This window comes from Plodia interpunctella, chromosome 14 (genome assembly GCF_027563975.2).
Source record: "Plodia interpunctella isolate USDA-ARS_2022_Savannah chromosome 14, ilPloInte3.2, whole genome shotgun sequence".
Classification (NCBI taxonomy): Eukaryota; Metazoa; Arthropoda; class Insecta; order Lepidoptera; family Pyralidae; genus Plodia; species Plodia interpunctella.
In genome coordinates this window covers 8866405-8889123 of record NC_071307.1, presented here as the reverse complement: position 1 = coordinate 8889123, position 22719 = coordinate 8866405, and the positions used below count along the sequence as shown (strand labels likewise).

The window sequence follows — 22719 nt, the reverse complement described above, 5'->3', positions numbered from 1 at the left end:
ATTAACTACACTTCACAGCTGCCTGGTTGTCAGCAGAGAGATAAATTAAAATCTGTTTACATTTTATAGAACGTGGCATGTGTTACCGATTTATAAATAACTTTGAGAAATACGAAATTATCAGCTTCCTCAACATATTAATCCACTCAAATTCGTTTGTATCACCGCCTCATAGGAATCAGAGCACAGAATGAAGATGTCATTTGCCTCGTCCTATAAGTCATGTCAGATTCCTTTTGGCGACTTGAATAAAATCTGACACCAACGTTAGAAATAACACACTCAATAAGAAACAAAAATGGCACAGAAATTGGATTAATTTTTGGATCAGGGTAATGTGACATTCGACTATACAAAAAGATAAGAAAAATTCTATATCTTCCTTCATGGCCACACAATGTAATGGCTACATAAAATGTTGCCATACAGCTACAATGTTACAATACTGTGTTGCAATAATACATGTCGGAAATACGATTATGTGACACAGTCAATTCTTTCAACAGCATTCAATAACATTTTATACAGCCGAATAAATAACAGCAGCCTTTGTATCATAAACGTATGTTTCAGAGCTATAAATAGTAAATATCGAATAGACGTTTCTGTCTCTTTATTTGTATCAAACCTTGCAAAAGTTGCAGACAACGACTTTGTATTGCAGTTTAGACTTAAGGCCACTCACGCCAACCAACAACTTCATTAACTGTACTTTTGGCAGAACTCGATTGAGGAGTAAGCTATCTGTTTTGACAGATAAAAAAATATGGCGAACGCATGCGAATTAACCTACCATCTAAGTACCTTGTCATCGGGTCTTAAAGCAAATAATACGATTGAAACTCGTGAAGTGTGAATATTCGGTATGATGAACAAGATTCGGTGCATATGAAGAGGAATTATTCAGTTAAAGTAAAAACAGTTGGACGAGAGTTACTCAAATATCTTTTGCGCTGGACTCGACGGAAGTAATGTAATCTTTCATGTGGACATCGGATTTGGCAAAGCATTTATCGAATAGCAGCCAATGACGTTTGTTAAAAAGAACGAAAATGTAGGTAAGCGCCAACACTCTGACTAATTTTAGAGATTATTTATTTTAGTTATAAAAATAAGATAGCTGTTCTTAAAATTACTTTCGCAAATTTGTGAGTGAGACTGTAAGTAAAATTTCGGACCAGCTTTCTGTCTGGTATACGGAATACCGATTAACTACGGGACTGCAAGACTGGTTCCGACTTCTGAGAAAACACAATGCCTCCCAATTATTCGGCCAAACCAGATACTGAGTTTTTATTAAACAAATTAAAGTGGAACAATTTCACCTTGTGGCAATCTTGAAAGTACCATTATATACCAATTTTGAAAAAAGTGGCTATAACATACGGACGGACGGACAGACATGACGAATCTATAAGGGTTCCGCTTTTGTCATTTGGCTACGGAATCCTAAAAAATCATCTTCAACGTCCGCCCATTAGTTTAGTGTTTGTGTAAGATTAGTTAATAAAATTTTGAATTTGAAATTTTGGATTATATAATTATATTATAATTGAATTTTGGATAATTCAATTTAAGCAACAATACTGGTAGGTATTGAACAAGTCATAATGAGAAGCATACAAATAGAAAAACACCAAATCCCAAATATCTTCTCTAAGCAACAAAATTATTTTACTGTGTCTGTATGTAATGACCGTAAAGAAATGGCGTAACAAACCGTATGTGTTGACATGTGTGGCTGAAGCAGTAACTGAAGATCAATTTACATAATATTGATACAGCTAGTGACGTAAGCCGCGTAAACTTGGATAGTGAGATGTTTACTACTCTGATGAGAATTTTCCACAAGTTGAACTCGCACTAAAACAGTTCATCGATCTAGTTAGTACTAGTAATGAGGCATTCCTATCATGTTAATTAGATTCATTTTTGTTATCATTCGAAAATGACAAATGATTCTCATGAATACAATTTGCAATTGCAATATAATTTGCAATTGGTGATGCACAAACATTTATTTTGACAAATAACTGTTGGAATAAACAAAAATAAATGTGTCTCTCCCTCTAACTGCAGGAGTCTATCCCTTTCATACAGTTTGTTTATGTATAAAACAATAAGTCTTTATTAACGAAGTCCGAGTTATAAAGTACTTACATCTTCTAGGCTCTCTCAGAATTTAGTGTATTCCCGGCCCTTGGCTTAACGAAGCGTCATACACACACCTTTCAACTTGAAATAAATAATTATTACTTTTCATTTAGTCTTTCATTGGCTTCCATAATCCAATAATAACTGGGCAACGATTTTTCAGGATGGTTTAGACATACATTAATAAAATAATTTCACTGTCTTCCTAAGTATAAGAACAATTGACGACTACATAAGAAAAGTTGTCGAAACTGGTTTCGTAAGGGACAAGACCGGGAAGGACGGCGTTCAATAAGACTAGGCCTATTCCCAGCAGTGGGAAAAATAAGGCTGTTAATTATAATGATGTTGTTCCAAAATCGTTTTGGATACTTTTGTCTCGAAATGACTCAATAACAAAACATAGTGCCTGAACATACAAATAATACTACGAAAATTAAAATTATAGTATTAAATCATGAACAAAGTGCTAAATAATATAACAAATAGCATTTATTCTTGGCGTTCTTCATAACAACGGTACTACATATTAAAATGTTCGTAAAAGAAGCTGTTGAAACGGATTTTTTTCAGGCTTCAATTTGATTTGATTGAAATAAATTCTACGTCATCAAAGCCACGATAGTTCGAAATGATCTACAATCATATTGTGGTGTTAGGCTCTGAAGTTTAACAAAGGCAAAGTTTATTATGCCACACACTGTTGCCGAACTGGGACATATGCGACACGAACGCACTAATATTGCGTAATTTGTATGAAAGCTTTTATTTACCGCAATGAAAAACCAGCAATATATGTCCAATCTGGCAAATAATATAGTTTGCGCTAAACGTAGACAATCCTAGCTCAATAACAGTGGTCAACAGTATAAAGACTTCAGCTGCTGAAGACACTGCGAGGGCAAGCTTTCGCTATCGTCCTGGCGCGACGCCAGCGACGTCACTGTACCATCTTCACGTACACCGACGCGCATAATACGTAACGCAACAGACGAGACGGACAACGCTCTTTCAAGATCACGGACGATTTTATGGGTATAGTTGTACTCCAACGTGGGGAAATTATATAATAAGTTTGTGGCAATAAGTGGTAAAAAGTATTACTTCACCGGGAGAATTTTGTGGTAACAAATGTATGAGTTAGATTCGTCGCAAATTTAAATTTCAGCCTAACTACAACTGCAACCATATAAATTAGTTGTTATAAACCTTTGTAAAATGATGGATTTTATTGAGTGATATGATAAGACAGAAAAGTGATGCAAATAATGGCAACAGTTGTAAACTCCAGATTGCAGGGTTCAACGGATCGTCCACAATCTCCTAGAATTATCACGCTGAACCCTTCTATAACTGTGCGTAAAGAGACCAATATCGCAAAAAATGACCCCGCACAGTTTACTATTACTCGGATAAGTTGAGCGATAACCTCATAGAAGATTAAACACGGAGTGTGACGAACGACTTTATCTATCAGGGTTACGACGCGAGCCTCGAAGTTCCACAACCGTGATTATTGCAAGATAAAAATTGGGAAACTTTATGGTGAACATTGTGGAGTAGATACTATATTTTTAAGAGGTCATAAATATGAAGAAAAGGAATCAACCTACTAACCTATAACTACCAAAGATATAAGAGTGTACTTGTCTACTTTCTAAATATATCTTCTGTTTATATGCTACAAAAATATTAGCTTTTTATAAACCAAACTAACGAGAAATTGTGGAAGAGCATTGGTTTGTTGCCAGGCAACAGATATTACGGTCTTTGTTGACAGTTCATTAAAGAGCATTATTAATATAATACAGTAGTGTAAGACACGAAAATAAAGAAACCAATCGCACTTCAATTGAACTGATTGGCAGTCGTAGACTATTTAAATTGAGCTTTATTATGGACTGAAGATTGCAAAGGCAAAGTTGATCTAAAACATCTTCAAAGAATGATAATCGAAAGATGCCAGTCTTCGGATGTCTTCGGTATTTATTTATGCAACTAACAAACATGAAAATTGTGTTTCTACACAATCTAATAACAAATATAAGATAAATTTTGACTCTGGTGATCCAGTGGGTTCAGATAAAACAATAAATTATCAAGTTGTTCTGGTAATTTCGTTTAAGCCTAATTACACTACGCAGACAGTCTCACTAAGATTTAGCGTAGTAATAATTCTTTATTACGGACACAAGATCCATATACAATAACACAGTGACAATAAAATAAAAACCTAGAAAACGTAGTGTATGTATATTAAACTTGCGATATCAATCACTTAGAGCAAATCTTAATTGCCATCTTTCTTGTTTCCCGCATTACATTACATTACATAATCCTAGTTCTGCAGATTTCAAAAAAATGATGGTTTTTTTTTTCAATCAAAATAAAAAATTGATTTTGAATTGAATTTTTTCCAAAGAAACTATGAGAAGCCGGGACAGATGCGTTATCTAGCTGTAACGAGCGGCTCTGCCCGGTCAATAAAGTAGCTTATGTCCCTCTCTAAACTCCTAACACATCCAAAAAATTACATTAATTCACTGCTCCATTTTAAATAATATTTTTACACAGTATATTTAAAATCTCTGAATTTTTCTTCCGAAGGATCTTAACAAAAAGGAAGTAAATAAAATTTAGGTGGAAACAACAACGAGGCGAATTAGCACTAACCCAAGATAAACAGCTTATCTAAATAGGGTAACCGGGAACCGTTCGCAAGTCGTGGGGGTCATTCGCAACATAAACGTACGTGGCCGGCAGTATAACAATGTAATTTTGTGACTTTGATGGATAAAAAACAATTTAGAGAAACGGATGCGTTCAAACTGTGGCGTAATCGATGTTAGATTTGATTGTTATGAATCTGCAAGGACAAAAACATTTCGATGTCCTACTCGAATAAATTTAATCATAATTTAAAACCATAGTCTTATAGCAAGATGTAGCCATAGACGTTTTAATTTAATCTATGGATCATCTATGGATGTAGCAAAGTTGAGCGAGACTTCCTTCCTCAAAATTACGTAAGAATTTTTTTTTAGCCCGGTCAACTGTGCTATGTTTAATATTTTTTATAGCTCATGGTCCAGACAACAAGCGTAATTGTTTGGGTGAATTTTTCAAAGGTCGATTCGATCTTTCTGTAGCCGCTACAAAGTACCCACGTCTCACTCTCCAATTCTATAAAAATTCAAAGTCCTTTAAATTAAGTTACTGTTTTCGATGAGTTTTTTGTTGTTAGATAAGAATTTTCTTGCGAAAGTCTTGTGTAAATAACTTTGAAAACATACTGATCATGACTTATATGTAATTTTTTTACTCCGATACGAATGAACTCACGGGGAAAATATGCTGCTGAATTGTGATCATTCACCCTTTGCCCCCATTACTCATTAAACTAATTTATCAGGCGGTTATCAGCTGGTTAACGCGCGGCGAGCCTTATCAGTGAGACCGAGAGATTGTTATGTAACGCAAATCAATACTTGTAACGAGATAAAAATAAGCTTCGTTTTCCGTATGTTACTAGGCCAGCGATTCAGAAGAAAAGACTTATTCTTAACTGACTGTTTCCCACTCCGCCCGTGTCATCATCATAATTAAATATATATATTAGAACAAATAAATATATTAGGACAAATCACACAGATTAAGCTAGGCCCAAAGTAAGTTCGAGACTTGTGTTATGGGATACTAACTCAACGATACTATATTTTATAACAAATACATATATAGATAAACATCCAAGACCCAGGCCAATCAGAAATAGATCATTTTCCATCATGACCCGACCGGGGATCGAACCCAGGATCTCACGGTTCAGTGGCAAGAACCTTACCACTGCGCCACCGAGGTCGTCCTTGTTTTTCAGTAAAGTTTTTTTAAGCTAAAATAATGTAAGTATTAGATATGAATATGATCAGCAACTATAGATGCGTATTGCCTAAAATTTTCCCAGTTTCCAGTTTCGCAACTTTTAGCTCTGTTTACCCATATGGGATAAAGTGTATATTATGTATTTTCCCAGTTTACTTTCCAAAAACTCTAGTTCAAACCAAACACCATAATGTTGGCGACGCAATGTACTTTTTGGATATAAACTAACGAAAATATTAGGCGAAAAACCATGTCACCAGCTGATTGCATTGATTTCACCCATGTGAATTTCACATGGAAATTTTTATTTTTTCCAGAATAAAAGGATTATTCTATACTCTTTATCCTTTTATGTGAATTTTCAAGAAGATCACTTACTTGAAGAAGTAAGAAACCAGCAAACAAATAAAAAAAACTTAACTAGTTATTCAGCATTTATTATTATTATTATTATAATGAATGTTTTGTGCCTGGGTTTGTAACACTATACTATAACTGAGTTTTTCTACAAGCAGATAAAATGAGGAATTTTATTATGACACATTAAAAAGGTGTGTACAGGTTAGGTGGGACAGTGGGCTTAGATTCCCACTCAAGTCCACATAAAATGTTTTTAAAATTAATTGCAAAAACTTACCTAAGGACATAAGCGTCGACCTGCTCGCTCTGTGTGAAAGAGATGATCTCACAGCGCACTATCTTAAGAACATTCTCCCACTGTTTTCTGTAATTTAAAATATTATAGAAAATAATATGATCTTTATGTTAGCTTCAAGTGTGGTAGGTACCTGTACATGCCATATTACTATAAGAAGTTCTATTACTAAGAAATAGTTGCTGTACTTTATCAAAATATTAGAAACAATGTCAGCTAATCTGAAATGTTTCATATAAATTTTTGGTTGTGGGTGCTCAAAAGAACAAATCTAACAAGGTAATTTAAAATGAGTGGGTGATGGAGAAAATGGCATAAAGCAACATCGTAAATAACGAAATAAATAAAAAAATAACTATGCTCTCAAAATATATTCAGAAAAATGCAATTACTGGCAGATTTCTGATAACAACAGATTTGAAATCACGCGCTATGAGCGTGTGCCATAGGGAACCAACCACGAGCCGCCCCGGCTGCCGGCCCAATGTGTTAAAATAGGAAAACAGCTGATCCAGAACTTTCCACAACAACAAGCGAAAAACACATCTTTTAACAACATTTTCAACATAAAAAACAATCGGTTCTTTATAAAGTCCAGAAATCTTAAGACATAGTTAAGTAAGTAAATTACTGCTTACCTGCACCCAATTTATTTTATTACTAACCAACAATTTATTTTTTCCTATTGCATAAGTAAATAATTTTCAACGGAAAATAAAAACATATATTTATATATGTTATACAAGTCACAAATGTATGTTTTCTGTAGCAAAAATATAGGAATTCATATACAAAGGGCGATGCCACTTACCGAGTGATTTTTCTTAGATCCCCTTTTATTGCCGGCGTAAACCAAATCTCTATGAGCTTTTCAACACCTTCAAAAAATTGATTATTATTGTCACTACTAGATATTATTTCCGTTTCAGCCATTGCGACTTACGTATCTTTTATATTTATTTTGTGATTTATTAAATTTCACTACAACTTGCAGCACAACCACAATGCCCAAATGTCAGAAATTGACTGAATGAAAGAATGAAACAAAATTATTGGCAAATTGCAGGTGAAAGAAGAGACAGAGCTATGAATATCTCTTTCTTTCAGAGCGAGGGAGTCGGCGCGCGGACGTTTTGAAATACGGACACTGATTGACTTAAAGTGGCACTTTATTCAAAATGAAGATTCATGTTATCAGTGTTTTAATGATAACTTGGTAATTAATAAGCTTATCAGTTATTGCTACAACAACTTCGCAGAACCAATACTCTATGCTTTTTCATTACATGTATAGAGATAGAATAGAGAGGAAGACATATGTAATTGAAAATATGTAACGGTACCTATCATGTAATTTATTTATACATAAATATTGATTCAGTGAAATTTTATTGTCATTACAATTTGTGTAAAAAATTCTTATATTATCCCACTACTACACACATTTCATCACATAACCACTATAAATTATTTATTTTTCAAATTAATATTTTTTACCTATTTAAAAAAATGTATATAGTTTGAAGGAACTAAGTTTATATTTGACAAATAACTTGAACTAAAATAAAATGTAGGTGTTTATTGTTAAATCTGTTCTACTTCTTCTTAACAAATACAATATTTAGAGGAATTGTAGACAAAATAATACACAAATGAAGCAAAATTAACATGTTTTAATATTGGTGAATGTCATAAATCTTCATAGGATGCAACCAGTGTATGCATGAATCTATTCTCAGTATATTTCACAGGCTTGAATTTATTCTTCACAATAGGGATGTTGGGTGGAGAATCTATTTCCTCTTCATCTTCAAAAAAATCTTCTAAATTTGGCTCGAGGTCCCTTTTGCTTGTACCACATAAGGGGCGCTTGTCTTTGCGGCTTTTGCTTTCCTCTACACTGGCATTTAATTCTATAAGGTTTTTATATATTTTATCATTGAAATGAAAATTAAGTTTTTTGGTCATCTGAAAATGAATAAATAATGATTAATGGCATAAGAGGTCTTGACATTATCCTTAAATACTTAAATTAGCTGATGTTGAAATGGTCTTGCAATCACTGTGTTATAATCAAATTACGTATTAAAAGAGCGAAAGTGCAAGAAATACTAAAAAATACTATAAGTAAAAATATAGTACTTTTGAGCTTAGTTGAACTTTATCCACATAAACATTTTCTTCCGATGGTACAGGCAGCGATTTTTTTACGTCACTAAGGTAATTAGCATAGACTTCACTTGAACAAAGTGTTGGTTGGCCTAAGTCATTTTCTTTTTGGGAACTTTGATCACTTTTTCTAGAAGAGCAAGCCACATCGTGAACTACTTGCTTTCGTGACGATTTCACTCTATGTTCGATATTTCTTACAAGAGATTTCTTAACCTTAGGATCTGTCCCGAGTTTATTCATTTTTATATACTATTGTGTATGTGTATAATATAATTACATAAAAATAATATTCAAACAAAACAGTACGTAGGTATGAAATTTATAATAAACAGCCAACAACAAAACCGGCTTATCTTGAATTTAACATTTGACATTGACAATTAGACTTGGTGTTGCAAAATTAAAAATTATTAAACACGAGCCAAAATATAAATTAAAAAAAATAAAAGTTTGTGTAGCCTAGTTAGTAGTGCAAGCCGTGCCAACCACAGTGAAATTCTCTGTTCTCGGAAATTTCTTCCGTTGAGAAATTCCGCAGATTAAAAAAAAAAATCATCGGAAACACGGGAACCATCAAATATTCCAAAGAAAATTCTCGGTATAGAGAAGAAAACTTCGGTTTCATTGAATTAGTAGGCGTCAATGTCACAGCTGGAAAGAACTTTACTTGAGCACGTCAATGTCAACCGTAGGTACTGTCTGTCTGGCTAGATTTCATTTCATTTTCATTCACTTTCTGTGGATTCTATTGACTTCGTCGACAATTTCAATTACGGCTGAAAAATAGTTCTCTTACCGATTTCAGCCTTTTAATTACTATAAAATTAGTTAAACTATATCCTAATAAATAATAATTTACAGTTAGAAACGTTCAATTATTTACAAAATGTCCAATGAATTCGTGGTATGTGGACACGGGGACTTACCTCTAAATTTTATGGTGCAATACGGTGTAAAATAATATATAACGAGCGTAATTTTACTTTCCAGAATCCAGATAACTTACCAGTGGAGAAATTAGTACTATCAGTGAAAAATGCTGGTGTAATTCGGCAAATCAAAGCTTTGGTACCCCATATTTCTAAACATGTCTCAAGTTGTGCAACCTATAATCCTATCTTTGTAAACAATATCATGTTATAAACGAAATAGTGAATTTATAGTACCTATTTATTATTTAAAATCTTAAACATTACCAGAAAAAGTTAAAATATTTGCAAACAAAAAATTTCGCATCTTTGCTTTGTTTCAATAAAGCGAATTAAACCAATTTAATTTAATAAACATTATAATATAATCAATTCTTAAATTACATACTATTACAAATTTTATTATTCTAAATAGAAAACAAGCACATTATTTTTATAGGGAGAACTCATGTTTTTATTTCCTGTATCTGTCCAGGATCCACATTGGGTTGAAAAGAGACAGCTGACATTATATGAAAGACCACCAGCGGGCAACACATTGGTGACGGGTGCAATATCAGCATGGAAGGAAAAAATGGATATGTATTTAGATGATTTAAAATGGATGCTAGGTTTAGAACATCATAAGTAAGTACTTTTTCTCTGTGGTGTGTGGTTCCACCCTTGTCTACGCGCATGCGATCTTGTCTGAGTATATATTTATAAAGAATTATACTCGGTATTTGACAAAGATTATTTATTTAGGGCTGGTAAATCACGAGCAATACAACCCTAGTATAGGACCACTCCATACATTCCTGAGGACTAAAGAAAACATAAACTAGGTAGCTGGGCAACAATAGCCCTCAAGGAGGGATGACATCTGGGTATAAAATGATAACTGTATAAGGTATAAGGATGGAAGAAAAATGTATAAGGATTTTTTATAAGCATTTATTTGTATGGCTCTTGTTTAGTATGGTTTTTTAATGAAATATAGGAAGGCAAACAGCAAGTTAATGCGCAATAAACTGTAAAAATAACTAACTTTTTTCCTAAGATCTTCAACCGCAGACCTTGATACTTATCTGGCCAGCTATAAATAAATAAATAGATTATTAGGACAGATTGAGCTAGCCACAAAGTAAGTTCGAGACTATGTTGATGTAGATTTTTTTTAGGTTTTGGAGTACAATTCTTTATCACACTCAGTGCATGGATGCTCTGGTATCATTCCTACAAGAGGCTAACCCACCGTACTTGCCTCCTCACGACAGTAGAGATGTCCAGAAGCTATATGAAGAAATCAGAAGGCTTGTGCTTATCGTATTTAGTAGGCTAGTAACAAATAAAGAAAGTAAGGTGAGTAACACTGTATGTATAGTATTTTGATTGACATACTAGTTGTTTAAGAAGAGATCGGGCTGCGGAGAAAAAGCTTTGGAAGTTGGGAGTAGACGATGTAGGCATATCATCCTTGGTTAAATCAAAAATTTTGAATTTGACTTTTAGAATGGTTTATAAATATAAATGCTTTTTAATTAATTCTGAAAATATCTCTTTAATTGAAAGATGAATCATGCTCAGTGGTTATGAGTTCTGTCATAGTAAAGCAGGGGATCGATTCCCACTCGATTCCTTAATTTTTTCATCTCATTTAACATTTTCAATTTTTTAATTCCAGACACATTGGATGAGTAGAGAACACATGGCTGAACTGCTCTACAACAAGTTCATATACACAGTTCCTATTGTGTGGGACCTCTGTCTCACATATGGAGTGGACAACAGCAGACACGTGGCTCGTATGGTGGACAGTGTGTTCACCTTGCAGCCAAAGTATGAGGGGGACACAGTGGCCGCTGTAGCGTTTGTCAATGAGGTGACTTGTTAGTTTCTGAATCTCTAGTAGTTTGTAACATTAGCGGAACTGGCTGGAGTTAACTGGTGACATTTGTACTTAAAAAATGCTGGTTATACTATAATGTGAGATCTTATGACCATAGTAAGCTAAATAGAAATTTAAAAAAATAGCGCGTTATGACAATGACAATACTGCGCGTTAAGTTACTTACTCACGCGGTCTTCATGTCCGTGACTTAGCAGACGAACTCCAGGAGTTATCTGGAACTGGTACGGTCTTGCATAAACCAGCAAATCACGTAGGGCGTTTAGCTATGCCGCTTCCGCCTGGCCCTGGCCCCGAAGGTGAAAAACTAAGTAGGTTCAAGAATGATACGACCCAAATTATCAAGACAGCAGCTCGAAAACTTATGAGCCAAGTTAAAAGATATGTCATATGATTATTCATGTCAAATATTTTGTGATTTCAACCTATATTATGAAAAACTCTCTCAATTCTAAATTATATATTATTTACAGGCTTTCAAATACATAATCCTGCAAGTAAACAAAGACTACGACAGTGAAGGACCCCCAAACTTACCAGAAACCTTCAAAGGGTTCAGTGAGATCCGAAGGCCGTCCAACAGCAAAAGCACAGACAAACTCACATTCGACGTATTAAAAGATCTGCTCATACACATATTGGACACAGCGATGACTTTAAGGATATTTTTAGAAGTGTACCCTAAAGGTGTGCAGATATTTAGGAAAACTAATTTTATTATCAGGTGAGTAAGTTTTATAAGAATGTCTATCACCGGTTGTCTGGTGGTGATCCTTACATGGGATAAGTCCGCCGTTGTACATGTATCTTTCGTTATCTTCTATATTTCACAAGTGTTTGAACGAGGCGTGTAGCGTTTCATTAGTGTACGACATTTATTTTAAATAAGGATTTTTAATTAAACATTTATATAATTAACATTGTACCAGTACTTATTTATAAAATAGGATAATTAAATTGATTACTGTGTATGGTACAATTTTATAAACACTAATGATATCCCGCGGCGGAGTTCACCCATCAGTTCCCGCGCGACCCGATTTGACAGCGATTCCGATTGCTTTTATTATCTTCAGGATCGACGTCGATTTTTTTTATAAATTTTAAATTTGTTCCATAATAAACAATTTGTACATATTAAATGTTTGTTCTAGTATAGTCCAATTGTACGAATACGGAATACCGCAGCTATATGAGAAGTTGCAAGAGCTGGGAGATCCTACCAGTGTCGCTTTCACTGAAGCGGAGGCCTACATAGACTCAGCCCGATCCGAACTGATAGACATCTTTAGAGAAACACTAGCAGCTTATAAGAATGGGATACTTAATCAAGAGTGAGTACTTTTTATATGTTACCGGGCAAACCCGATTCCAGTATAGTTTTGCCTGAGCTAAATTAATTATTCCTACATGCGATAGGATAAACATAAACCGTCCTCAGGAAACACACATTTTGTATTTATATTTTTGTATTTGAATGCATTATTACGATAAGCATGACCTGATAGTGCACCCAGAATCGGCTCCCAACTAGGGAACTTCTGAATGGAACGGACATTATTTTTTGTCACGTGTTGAATGCAACAAGTTCTCTCTGACTACAATAGAATATAAATAAATATATTAGGACAAATCACACTAATTGAGCTAGCCCCAAAGTAAGTTCGAGACTTGTGTTAGGGGATACTAACTCAACGATACTATATTCTATAACAAATACATATAAGAAGTCGGAAGAAGTTTGTTCGAAAATGACTTTTTTGTAAACAATGTTTCATGTAGACGACCTCGGTGGCGCAGTGGTAAAGTTCTTGCCACTGAAACGAGAGGTCCCGGGTTCGATCCCCGGTTGCGTCATGATGGAAAATGATATTTTTCTGATCTTTATCTATATATGTATATGTTATAAAATATAGTATCGTTGAGTTAGTATCCCATAACACAAGTCTCGAACTTACTTTGGGGCTAGCTCAATCTGTGTGATTTGAAAAAAAAAATGTGAGCAGAGGTAGTATATCCTCGCACGTGGAGCACTACCTGTCGGTGCTGATGGAGGGCCTCTCGGAGCGGCTCCTGATGCGCGACTACCACGCCGCCTACGCGCTGCACGACGACCTGGAGATGTTGCGCCAGGCTTACCCCGATATGTATCCTTTTTGTTACGAAAAATTCATTTTTTTTTTTATATATTTTTGTTTTCTTGGAGAAATTAACTTTTATATTGTTTTGGATTTGTGTTTGATTTTTTGTAATAAGCTTTTATTTTGCAATAAGTGATAAAAGTGTAGACATCAATTTTTTTGTATGTATCTCTATTTTAAGTAGGACTATGATAATCATTACTTAGACGACATCATCATTTAGACGACCTCGGTGGCGCAGTGGTCAAGTTCTTGCCACTGAAACGAGAGGGCCCGGGTTCGATCCCCGGTCGGGTCATGATGGAAAATGATATTTTTCTGATCGGCACGGGTCTTGGATGTTTATCTATATATGTATTTGTTATAAAATATAGTATCGTTGAGTTAGTATCCCATAACACAAGTCTCGAACTTACTTTAGGGCTAGCTCAATCTGTGTGATTAGTCCTGATATATTTATTATTATTATTACTTTGCTCTATGAAAAGATTATGAAGACAATTTTTTTTAAACCTATTCCATCCCACTGCTGGGCAAAGGTCTCCCGCAACTTATTTACCTAGACGACTTTTAATTATAAGCCTTTCAGTATGCACAACCACACATATCTTAAATAAATACATAATACATGTACAAAAATCCTGAACACCGCACAGTGATCCGGTAAAAACCGACTTTATTCTCCAAGCGATATACGCGAATATCGACGAACCAATCCCAGAGAATCTGCTGACCAATAGCGAGCCAGTAACCAACGGCCATGTTGAGACCACAGACAACCAGCCCAGAGACAACGAGATTCCCAATGACGTCAGAGAGGAGTCGTTGATCAGCGAAGTGAAAGATATCTTGCCTCATTTGGGCGATGGGTTTATTCTGAAATGCCTCAAACATTACGGGTTTAATGCCGAAAGGGTTATTAATAGTATTTTGGAGGGAAATTTAGCGGAACCTTTGCAAGGTAAGTTTGACTGCCATATGGCTATCTGCAAACAGCCGTGTGTTCGTTAAGAAATGGTAGTTTGTAGCTTTGATGAATATTATTCAATTTCGAATAGGTACGACGTGAAGTCTATGCCCGTTATTTTGACTTTAATAACTTTTGTTTTTAACGACTTTTCTCGTGGAATGTCTCATATTACTGATCGAATATAAGTCGTCTAAAAAACTATACACTCAGTATTTTCGCCAGGTCTCGACCAAAGCATGCCAATAATCCCTGAAGACCCGCTAGACCAGCACTACCTCGCGACGGGCGTCCAGCGGCTCAATGTGTTCGACGGCGACGAGTTCGACATCATGACCAGGTGAGAATAGTTAGCAAAATGACGGTAGTTGGATTTATCATCCAACAGATTCTTGTTTCTTGGCCAATCCCCGGCGAGACGTTTGTAAACAATGGATTTTTAATAAAATATGCGAAACGTGTGTTTAAATGTTGTACAATCTAAATAATATGTTAAGAATTCATACATATGTGAAACGTAACGCCGTCTTTATGCAAGCAATTTGAATTTATTATCGTAGAACACGGTATGACAGCTGCTACTCATTCACTCGCGGCGTCGACTTAGTCTAGCTAGGAATCCGAGCAAAAAAAACTAACTAGTTTTTTTTACCCCTGGTGGCTTGGCTAAAAAAATATAGCATCCCAAAATTTATTTATTTATAAAAACTTTATTGTTCCGAGTAAAAACATACTTATAAACAAATGGCGAACTTAATGCTATAAGCATTCTCTCCCAGCTAACCATTAGGAGAAACAGAGAAAAGTTGTGCGGCGTAAAAATATCTTAAAACACAAATAAGTACTACCACATACTAAAATACAATAATAACTACATATATAAAATATAAATATACATAGCAAAGCATATATACGTAAGACTACATATATATCTACATACAAAATATTGGCAGAGACGACGTGGCGGTGGACAGGATACACCTGGGCAAGAAGAAGGGCCAGTACAGGAACCTCACGGATATGCTGGACGACAAGACTGTGGTGCGGGAGCTGAAGAACAGGGACATTTATACAAAATATAAGTAAGTACATACAGGGCCAGATAAACCTGTACCTGTGGTAGGAAGTGTTGAATATCATTTCTAGAGTCTTTATATCGTGGTGTTGCTAGTGGTATTGCTATCGTGGCTTTGTTGTGGTTGATTGGAATCTCTTCGAAAATATACAAATCATTTTCCCTTTTATTTCTCTTTAATAGTAAGCAGTTGGTAATTAGGTTTATTTGTCTTAGACTGTACATTGTCGGAATTTTAATAATCACAATGATGAATTTTGAAATGCGTTTTGTTGGTTTTTTTTAATGGTTTTTCTTGAAAATTTCTATTTTAGTTTCACTAAGGTTAGTCTTAAGTTTAGGTTTCATATGCTCCATTTGATCATTGAGCTTTGAGAATTTCGTTTGATCTGTTTTCAAATCTTTTACAAGTTTATTTGTACTTTTGCACTGTAGCTCATCAACGGCTGAACCGATTTTGATCAAACATACATAAGAACCACCGTATAAAAATTTGCTATCAAATAAAACAAAAGCGCGTCCAAATCGATTCACCCGTTGATGAGCTACGGTGCCACGTACTCAGACAGATTTAGCGGTCAAACTTATAACACCCCTCTTTTCGCGTAAGGGGATTAAAAATATTGCCAGAATTTTAGACTAACAAAAAAATTGATTTCTACGATTGTGTTTCGGCAGCAGAATATATATATATATATATATATATATATATTTAATTTTCGAATGACAATTTATTTTATCTCATCGCTAGCATGGTGTGTGATGAAGTAGACCTGTACTCGGACGAGTACGACGACACCTACGACTCCGACGGCGCGGCGCCGCCGCGGCCCGACGCCGAGGAGCCGAGGCGGCCGCTCGTTACGCCTAGAGCTTTACAGGCCACGATGCCCAGGGCCCAAGAGGTAAATAAGTGGCTATGTGTTAAATACTACTAATATGATAAATGCCAAAGTTTGTGAGGATGTATGTGTGTGTGTGTGTATGTTTGTTACGCTTTCACGCAAAATCTAATAGACGGATTGTTAAGAAATTTGGTACATGGCTAGAATATAACCGGGAATAACACATAGGATATGTTTTATCTTGAGATTCGCACGGGAGGGAAGCGCCGGGGCGCAGCTTGTTATTAAATATTTAAGTTTTAGATAAAGGATTATTTATTAAATTGATCGACGGATACTTTATCCTGTAAAGTATTTACATTATGAATGAGTGAATGACAAACAGACATGTACTCAGAATAATACGACGATACGTATGTCGACAGGCCACAGTTTTTAGATTTTTATCTAAATAAATTTGAATACAAAATTGATTCCCTTTTTTAAATTGAATTAATAGATAAACCTGGGGCTTTACAAGCTATTTTATCTAGGAGTAAAGGTAAGTGTTGTATGAACGAGTTATCGAGTGAGTGAATGAATGAAAATCAGACTTGTACTCGGACGAGTACGACGACTCGGACACCTGGGGCCACCGCCAGTATAGCTTAAAATTTGACGTGAAAAAGTGTCTGTAAAAATATGATTTCTAAATGCGGACCTCACATTTTTTGGCATTGTAAACACACACATATTACGAAGAAAGGAACATTTTAAATATGACATATCATATTATTTCCCAGGAGGAATCCGAAGAAGAATCGGAAGATGAGGAACCACAAGCCGGCAGCAGTAACAACAGGAGTCGCCTGGACTTCTGTGTGAACCCGGAGGAGACCCGCGCGCGGAGGGAGGCCAACATGAGGCGGGGGAGGGGACACCGACCACCTCCGCCCAGGTATAATGTTTTATTTTATTTATTAGGCACAAAAACAGATAATACAGTACATAATTTCATTCAACAACAAATTAAAATTCAAATATTTATTCCGAAATTAGACCTTCACAGGCACTTTGTCACGTAAATTTTTATATATAAATAATTATTTCTCAAAAGCTACAAACTATTTACTTTTTCTATTGTTGGTAATTCTTTATTTCAAGTTAGCATTTTTATTTTTCAGAAACGCCGACGTAGTGGGCAAAGCGAAGGGCCAAGGTCAAGAAAAGGAGGTTCTAATGAACAGAGAACGTAAAGAGAAACACAAGTCTTCTCGCGGGAACCACAACCGACGGCAGGGCGCGTCGTGGAAGCGGAGTCAGGGAATGATGCCTTCTTAGAACTGCCTCTCCCTCTTCGCACTTGTGCCGGGTTGAATTCGTGGCTGTGACGCCACAAAGCCCAAATCCGAGTAAAAAATAATCTAAAATTTTGATGATTCGACTTTGATTTTAAGACCGTCCGCCTGCCTTACGTCCACCCTCTTTGGGGATGCCGTTGTTGCTTGATTTAAGTATACTTTCTATCGTTGACAATTTCCGGAGATTCTCTAAATAAATTGTCATTGTATATCTGGAATTTCTGAAAAATTTTAATGACCATTTCCGAGCATTCTCTATAATGTTACAGTCGACAACACATCAGGCTAACCAGATTCTATGCAAATTCGCGCCTATTACCATTATCGCGGCATAAAGATCCTTCAAAGGTAGCTTGTCGTATTACCGATGTACAGTCGACTGTACATCGGTAATACGACGTTTTGAACTGGCTTGGACCATTGGTACAATACTATCGTGTATACGTAAAGTACGAACCGCAGCGCCGTGTTTTCGTGTTAGCTAACACAAAAACATATGTTTTCTTAACAGATTAGGGGCGTGGCCTAACAGTTATGTTAGAAAAATAACAAAAACATGTTTTCCGAACCGAATGGATAATATCCCCCGCGTTCGCGTGCGGGGAGGGAAGCGACTCATTCTGTGTTAGCGCTCACTGAAGAAAGACGTAGGGCAGCACAGCGCAATATGCAGTACACAAACATAGCAACAGTAGCCGCGGCGGACGGACGGGTTTCCTAATTTGTTTTTGTAACATGTTTTGTTACAAAAATGTCGCTGCGGACCCGGCTTAATACGTAATGGAAAGGCGTTTCATTCTTATCCTATAAATTACATGAATCGAATTTCACTTTTCAAAATGCAATATTTTTATTTATTTTCCAATTAGTAAATACGTTTAATGTAAATAGCGTTATTGCCAGTGTTACTTAAGATATATTTTTACAGGATAATTTAATTATTAATTTGATTGTTAGCATACACAATATGTAAAATAGGAAAAAAAATATATACACGAATTTATACCGTTATGTTTGTACAGTTTCAAGTTTGTTTTAATCATAAAATACCTTGACTTGCCTAAAAAAAGAGACTGTAAAACACATCCATAATCCACATGCGTTCTCACCGTGACTGTATGAACTGGCCGCTTTAATACATTATTTGCTAACAATTCCTCGCGCAAGGCCTTATATAATGTGATAATAGAACTTTCATATTAATAGAGCTAAATATAATAACAGTAGTGCGAAGCAGTTGTTTAATATTTGTTATATGATAATGACTTTCAATCGACAAGCAATTTGCAGAGTTAAGTTTTATACTAACCCCATTGAGTCCTTTTTTGCTTGGCAAGCAACATAGGTTACATGACATTAGCCCCCAAGAATATATGTTTTGTACCCTATGTATAGAGCAATAAGGTAGAATATTGTATGAACTGTGATCTATTTATCGAGTATTCACTTGACTTATTGTGTTACTCTCAGTATCATTGTTAAGGGGAAATAAATTGTTTTTATTGCATTATTTAAATGGCTTTTAATTTACTGAAATATGTAAAAATATCTTAGTATTCGTTTTGGTCGTAATTACATTACATTGTGAATAAAAAAATGGTTCTTCCTTGATCTCTAGTGACAAAACTAATAGATTCGTCCACAATCAAATTCGTACATAGTTACAATACAAAGAAAATATCATTAACTGGACCGCGACCCAAATTGTATTTACCTGTTACCTAAGTAGGTACAGTCTGTCAAGAAAGTGAAGAAAACAGATCTTCAACCTACTACATTTTTTTACCATGGCAATACCAAATAGAATGGTCAAGATTGGTTGATAAACACCCAGTGTTGCCATCAACAGGAGACAGCATCCTCATTTAATTCCTCCATTTTGTTGACAGACTAAGTAAACTACTTTTAAACTTTCGCGTTGCATAATTATACAGGGTCACTGGTATCGAACGCAAAACCTGAAAACTACTTGGGTACATCAAAAGATTTTTTTTTATTTTTTGTAATTTGTAGTTTTTTTTTTCTTATATAAGAAAAATACAATCTAATTTGCGATTCTACACATCTTTATGTAATAGCCAAGCAATACTAGCGGAATTGAACATGGAGTAACGAAATTAAACAAAAGTCCCTTGTGCCCCTTTCCCTTTCCCTTATCCCTTGTGCGCCTTTGGAAAGTTATGCGTTAGATACCATCAGGCCTACCATCAACTTTTACAGAACGATTCCAATGCAACTCAGTTCAATTTAGGAATTTAGGAACCTAAAATTAATCTCGCATTCATACAAAAAATTAAGTCGATGGTACGAATTTGCGAAGGTCGTAAAGTGGATCGCGTTAAGAGATGATGGTAAGCCCCCAGTAACCCTATATATTAAACGACAGGTATTAAACGTGCACATACCTTTTTTTATTTCCCAGACGTTTAATACGAAAGACTAAGTAAATTTACGATTTTTACACTTTTATGACAAAGTTTAGGCTTTTATAATTTTTGTGTGTTGATAAAACGAAGTTAAAGACTTGTTGATAAACATTTTACTGAAAACATTGTGGAACCGCCGCAGTATCCGGGCGATCATAAACACGTGCTAATCTTTACTCGAATCTCGGAAACTGTTAAACGTTCAAAGATTAGAATATTCTCGAAATTTGTGACGTGTTCAAAGACGAGACGTTCAGAATGAAACCATCACTGTCACTACATAGTATAAAACAAAGTCGCTTTCTCTGTCCCTATATCCCTATGTATGCTTAAATCTTTAAAACTACGCAACGAATTTTGATGTTGGTTTTATTTATATATGTTTGATTCCTGAGGAAGGTTTAGGTGTATAATTTATTAAGGTTTTACCAGAGCGAAGCAGGGACGGGTCGCTAGTGATAAGTAAAATCATTAGTATAGTAGTAATAGATAGAATAATTAATTAATACTTGATTGCACGCTAGTTATAAATTTAAAAAAAAAAGTGAAATTCAACTAAGCACCTATTAATCAAACAATAAAAATATGGTAACTAGCATTAATTTCATGGAAGTACAAAAAATGGCAGTGTCCCCGGTTTCTTCCTCAGCCGTTGATCATCGGCGCCCAGGGTTCGCTCATCTATCTATCATTTATCGTAAGCATGGAATTAGTAGGTACTCGGAGTACGGTATCGTAAGTAAAATCTATTGTTTCCATATCAAAATTTGTCATTTTTTACACTTCTAGCATATGGTCCATTGGTTTTGTTTCCACCTTTTTTCTGATAATCCCATCACATGCCGTTCCCGTTGCGCCCGTCCCGGGCAGCGAAAATTGAGGAATAAAACCATATTTAATTACAAGGGGATTGTCGCAACAGACCCTACGCCAAGAAGTCGGCAACGCTAGTATGACACTGTTGACGTCCATAGACTGCGGTGACCACTTACCATCAGGTGATTGGTATTATTAAAAAAAAAAACGATACAATTTAATCTTGAAACATCTATTCATCCCCACATTGTGCCTCTACATACCACAGGTTCTTCCATCAGTGAATGCAGGGCGTGCGCCGCCGAACATCAAATCGCGGCGCGTGTCTTGAATCGTAATATTTCATCATGCTATACCACACTCATGCGAAGCTTGCGCGCTGGATCATAAGAGAAGCGGGCGATTTAGTCTCTAAATCCTGTAATAGTATGATTTTGAACCAGTAGCTGTTGAGACAGCTGCGCTTTGGCTTGCGGACGCAAAAGGTTTTATAATTGGGAAGTGAATGTGGCCTTGTATTTAGCTCTGAATGATAGGTACCTGGTTTAAAGGATATCCATGGCTCTAAAAAGAGGTAATGGAAAAATAAACAAGCACAATAATTAAAACATAAATAATTATTGTAACTCTTATTTTAATTTAAATCGAAAGCAAAATCGAATTGGTTAGAGTTTAACATATCTGTCTACCGTTAGACAGATTTATCTCAAATCGAATTTCCGCCAAGCTCTGTACCCAAATCGCAGCTTTCCACAAAAGCTGCGCCGCGGTCGTAAAAGCGTCGTAAGCTCGGAATATAGTGTTCCCTCGCAGGTCTTAATACACCGCTCAAAGCGCCGACGTTTTGCGCAAGCATATCCGGTTGTAAGTGTTAGTTAATTTTGATTAAAATATGCATGCAGCTAGAATGCGACTCGTGATTCCCGCATCTTTTGAGATAACGCCACCGTCGACGTCAACAAGACGTTTCGGTTAAGTTGCAACGGCTTTGGCGACGTCAAGTTATATTTGCTTTGAATGTTGACTTCCCCAAAACATTATAAATAGGTAACTCTGTATGTTATTCGTCACATTATTTTTGTCCCTTTATTCCGGCTCCACACGTCAAACAATTTGCCAAACTATATCGGATTCGGCATACATTGCTCGTTTTTTTGTAACGGCACAATAAATATTTTTGTGTTTGAGCAGTTCTTACCATTTCCCTATAGATAGTGAATATGGACCGGGCCTATTTAAAATAAAAAAATATTAACATTGAATTATTTAATAGTTTACAAATTCAGGACTTCTGACCGCAGTCTACCAGTCGACCTTCCTCAACAAAACAATGAACAGTGCAATTGCAAGCAGTATTCCATAGCCCATAAATATTTACCTTGTCGTAATGACAAGGTTCGGCGGCAGTTTTATTATATTGCCTGAATTTACT

The 22719-nt window shown here is 35.6% G+C and overlaps 3 protein-coding genes across 6 annotated transcripts in view; 1 reads left to right on the top strand and 2 right to left on the bottom strand.

Annotated features, from left to right (window-relative positions):
* Positions 1-7683, bottom strand: part of SamDC (S-adenosylmethionine decarboxylase) — a 28873-nt gene extending 21190 nt beyond the window's left edge. For both annotated transcript variants that reach the window (XM_053755042.1, XM_053755043.1), the window contains exons 1-2: positions 7500-7683; positions 6671-6757 (exon numbers count right to left, since the gene is read on the bottom strand). In XM_053755042.1, the coding sequence (XP_053611017.1) occupies positions 6671-6757; positions 7500-7621 (209 nt within the window). In that variant the 5' untranslated portion in view covers positions 7622-7683. The remainder of the gene's footprint in view (positions 1-6670; positions 6758-7499) is intronic.
* Positions 7684-8341: 658 nt separating this feature from the next.
* LOC128675562 (uncharacterized) lies at positions 8342-9243 on the bottom strand. The gene is made up of 2 exons (XM_053755044.1): positions 8831-9243; positions 8342-8656 (listed from the first exon to the last, which is right to left on the bottom strand). Exons 1-2 carry the CDS (start codon positions 9098-9100, stop codon positions 8378-8380), a joined length of 549 nt encoding a protein of 182 aa, XP_053611019.1. The 5' UTR covers positions 9101-9243; the 3' UTR covers positions 8342-8377.
* Positions 9244-9576: 333 nt separating this feature from the next.
* LOC128675558 (uncharacterized protein) lies at positions 9577-19561 on the top strand. Of its 3 annotated transcripts, none has more exons than XM_053755036.2 (14): positions 9577-9764; positions 9851-9928; positions 10265-10416; positions 10950-11130; positions 11453-11650; positions 12151-12401; positions 12832-13011; positions 13684-13824; positions 14475-14779; positions 15011-15125; positions 15739-15867; positions 16612-16765; positions 17488-17642; positions 17869-19561. In XM_053755036.2, exons 1-14 carry the CDS (start codon positions 9747-9749, stop codon positions 18023-18025), a joined length of 2214 nt encoding a protein of 737 aa, XP_053611011.1. In that variant the 5' UTR covers positions 9577-9746; the 3' UTR covers positions 18026-19561. The 3 variants fall into 3 exon arrangements, with proteins under 3 accessions (XP_053611011.1, XP_053611010.1, XP_053611012.1); XM_053755035.2 differs by having other exon boundaries at positions 9851-9982; XM_053755037.1 differs by lacking the exons at positions 9577-9764; positions 9851-9928 and having other exon boundaries at positions 10285-10416; positions 10939-11130.
* Positions 19562-22719: the final 3158 nt, after the last annotated feature.

What these genes read in the sequence shown, in the direction of transcription:
- LOC128675558 (XM_053755035.2), top strand. An exon ending in AAAACTAATTTTATTATCAG is followed by an intron (nt 12,402 to 12,831) that starts GTGAGTAAGTTT and finishes TGTTTGTTCTAG; the next exon opens with TATAGTCCAATTGTACGAAT. An exon ending in GAGTTCGACATCATGACCAG is followed by an intron (nt 15,126 to 15,738) that starts GTGAGAATAGTT and finishes AAATATTGGCAG; the next exon opens with AGACGACGTGGCGGTGGACA.
- LOC128675562 (XM_053755044.1), bottom strand. Translation starts at nt 9,100, where the DNA reads ATGAATAAACTCGGGACAGATCCTAAGGTTAAGAAATCTCTTGTAAGA. An exon ending in AAGTTCAACTAAGCTCAAAA is followed by an intron (nt 8,657 to 8,830) that starts GTACTATATTTT and finishes ATTCATTTTCAG; the next exon opens with ATGACCAAAAAACTTAATTT.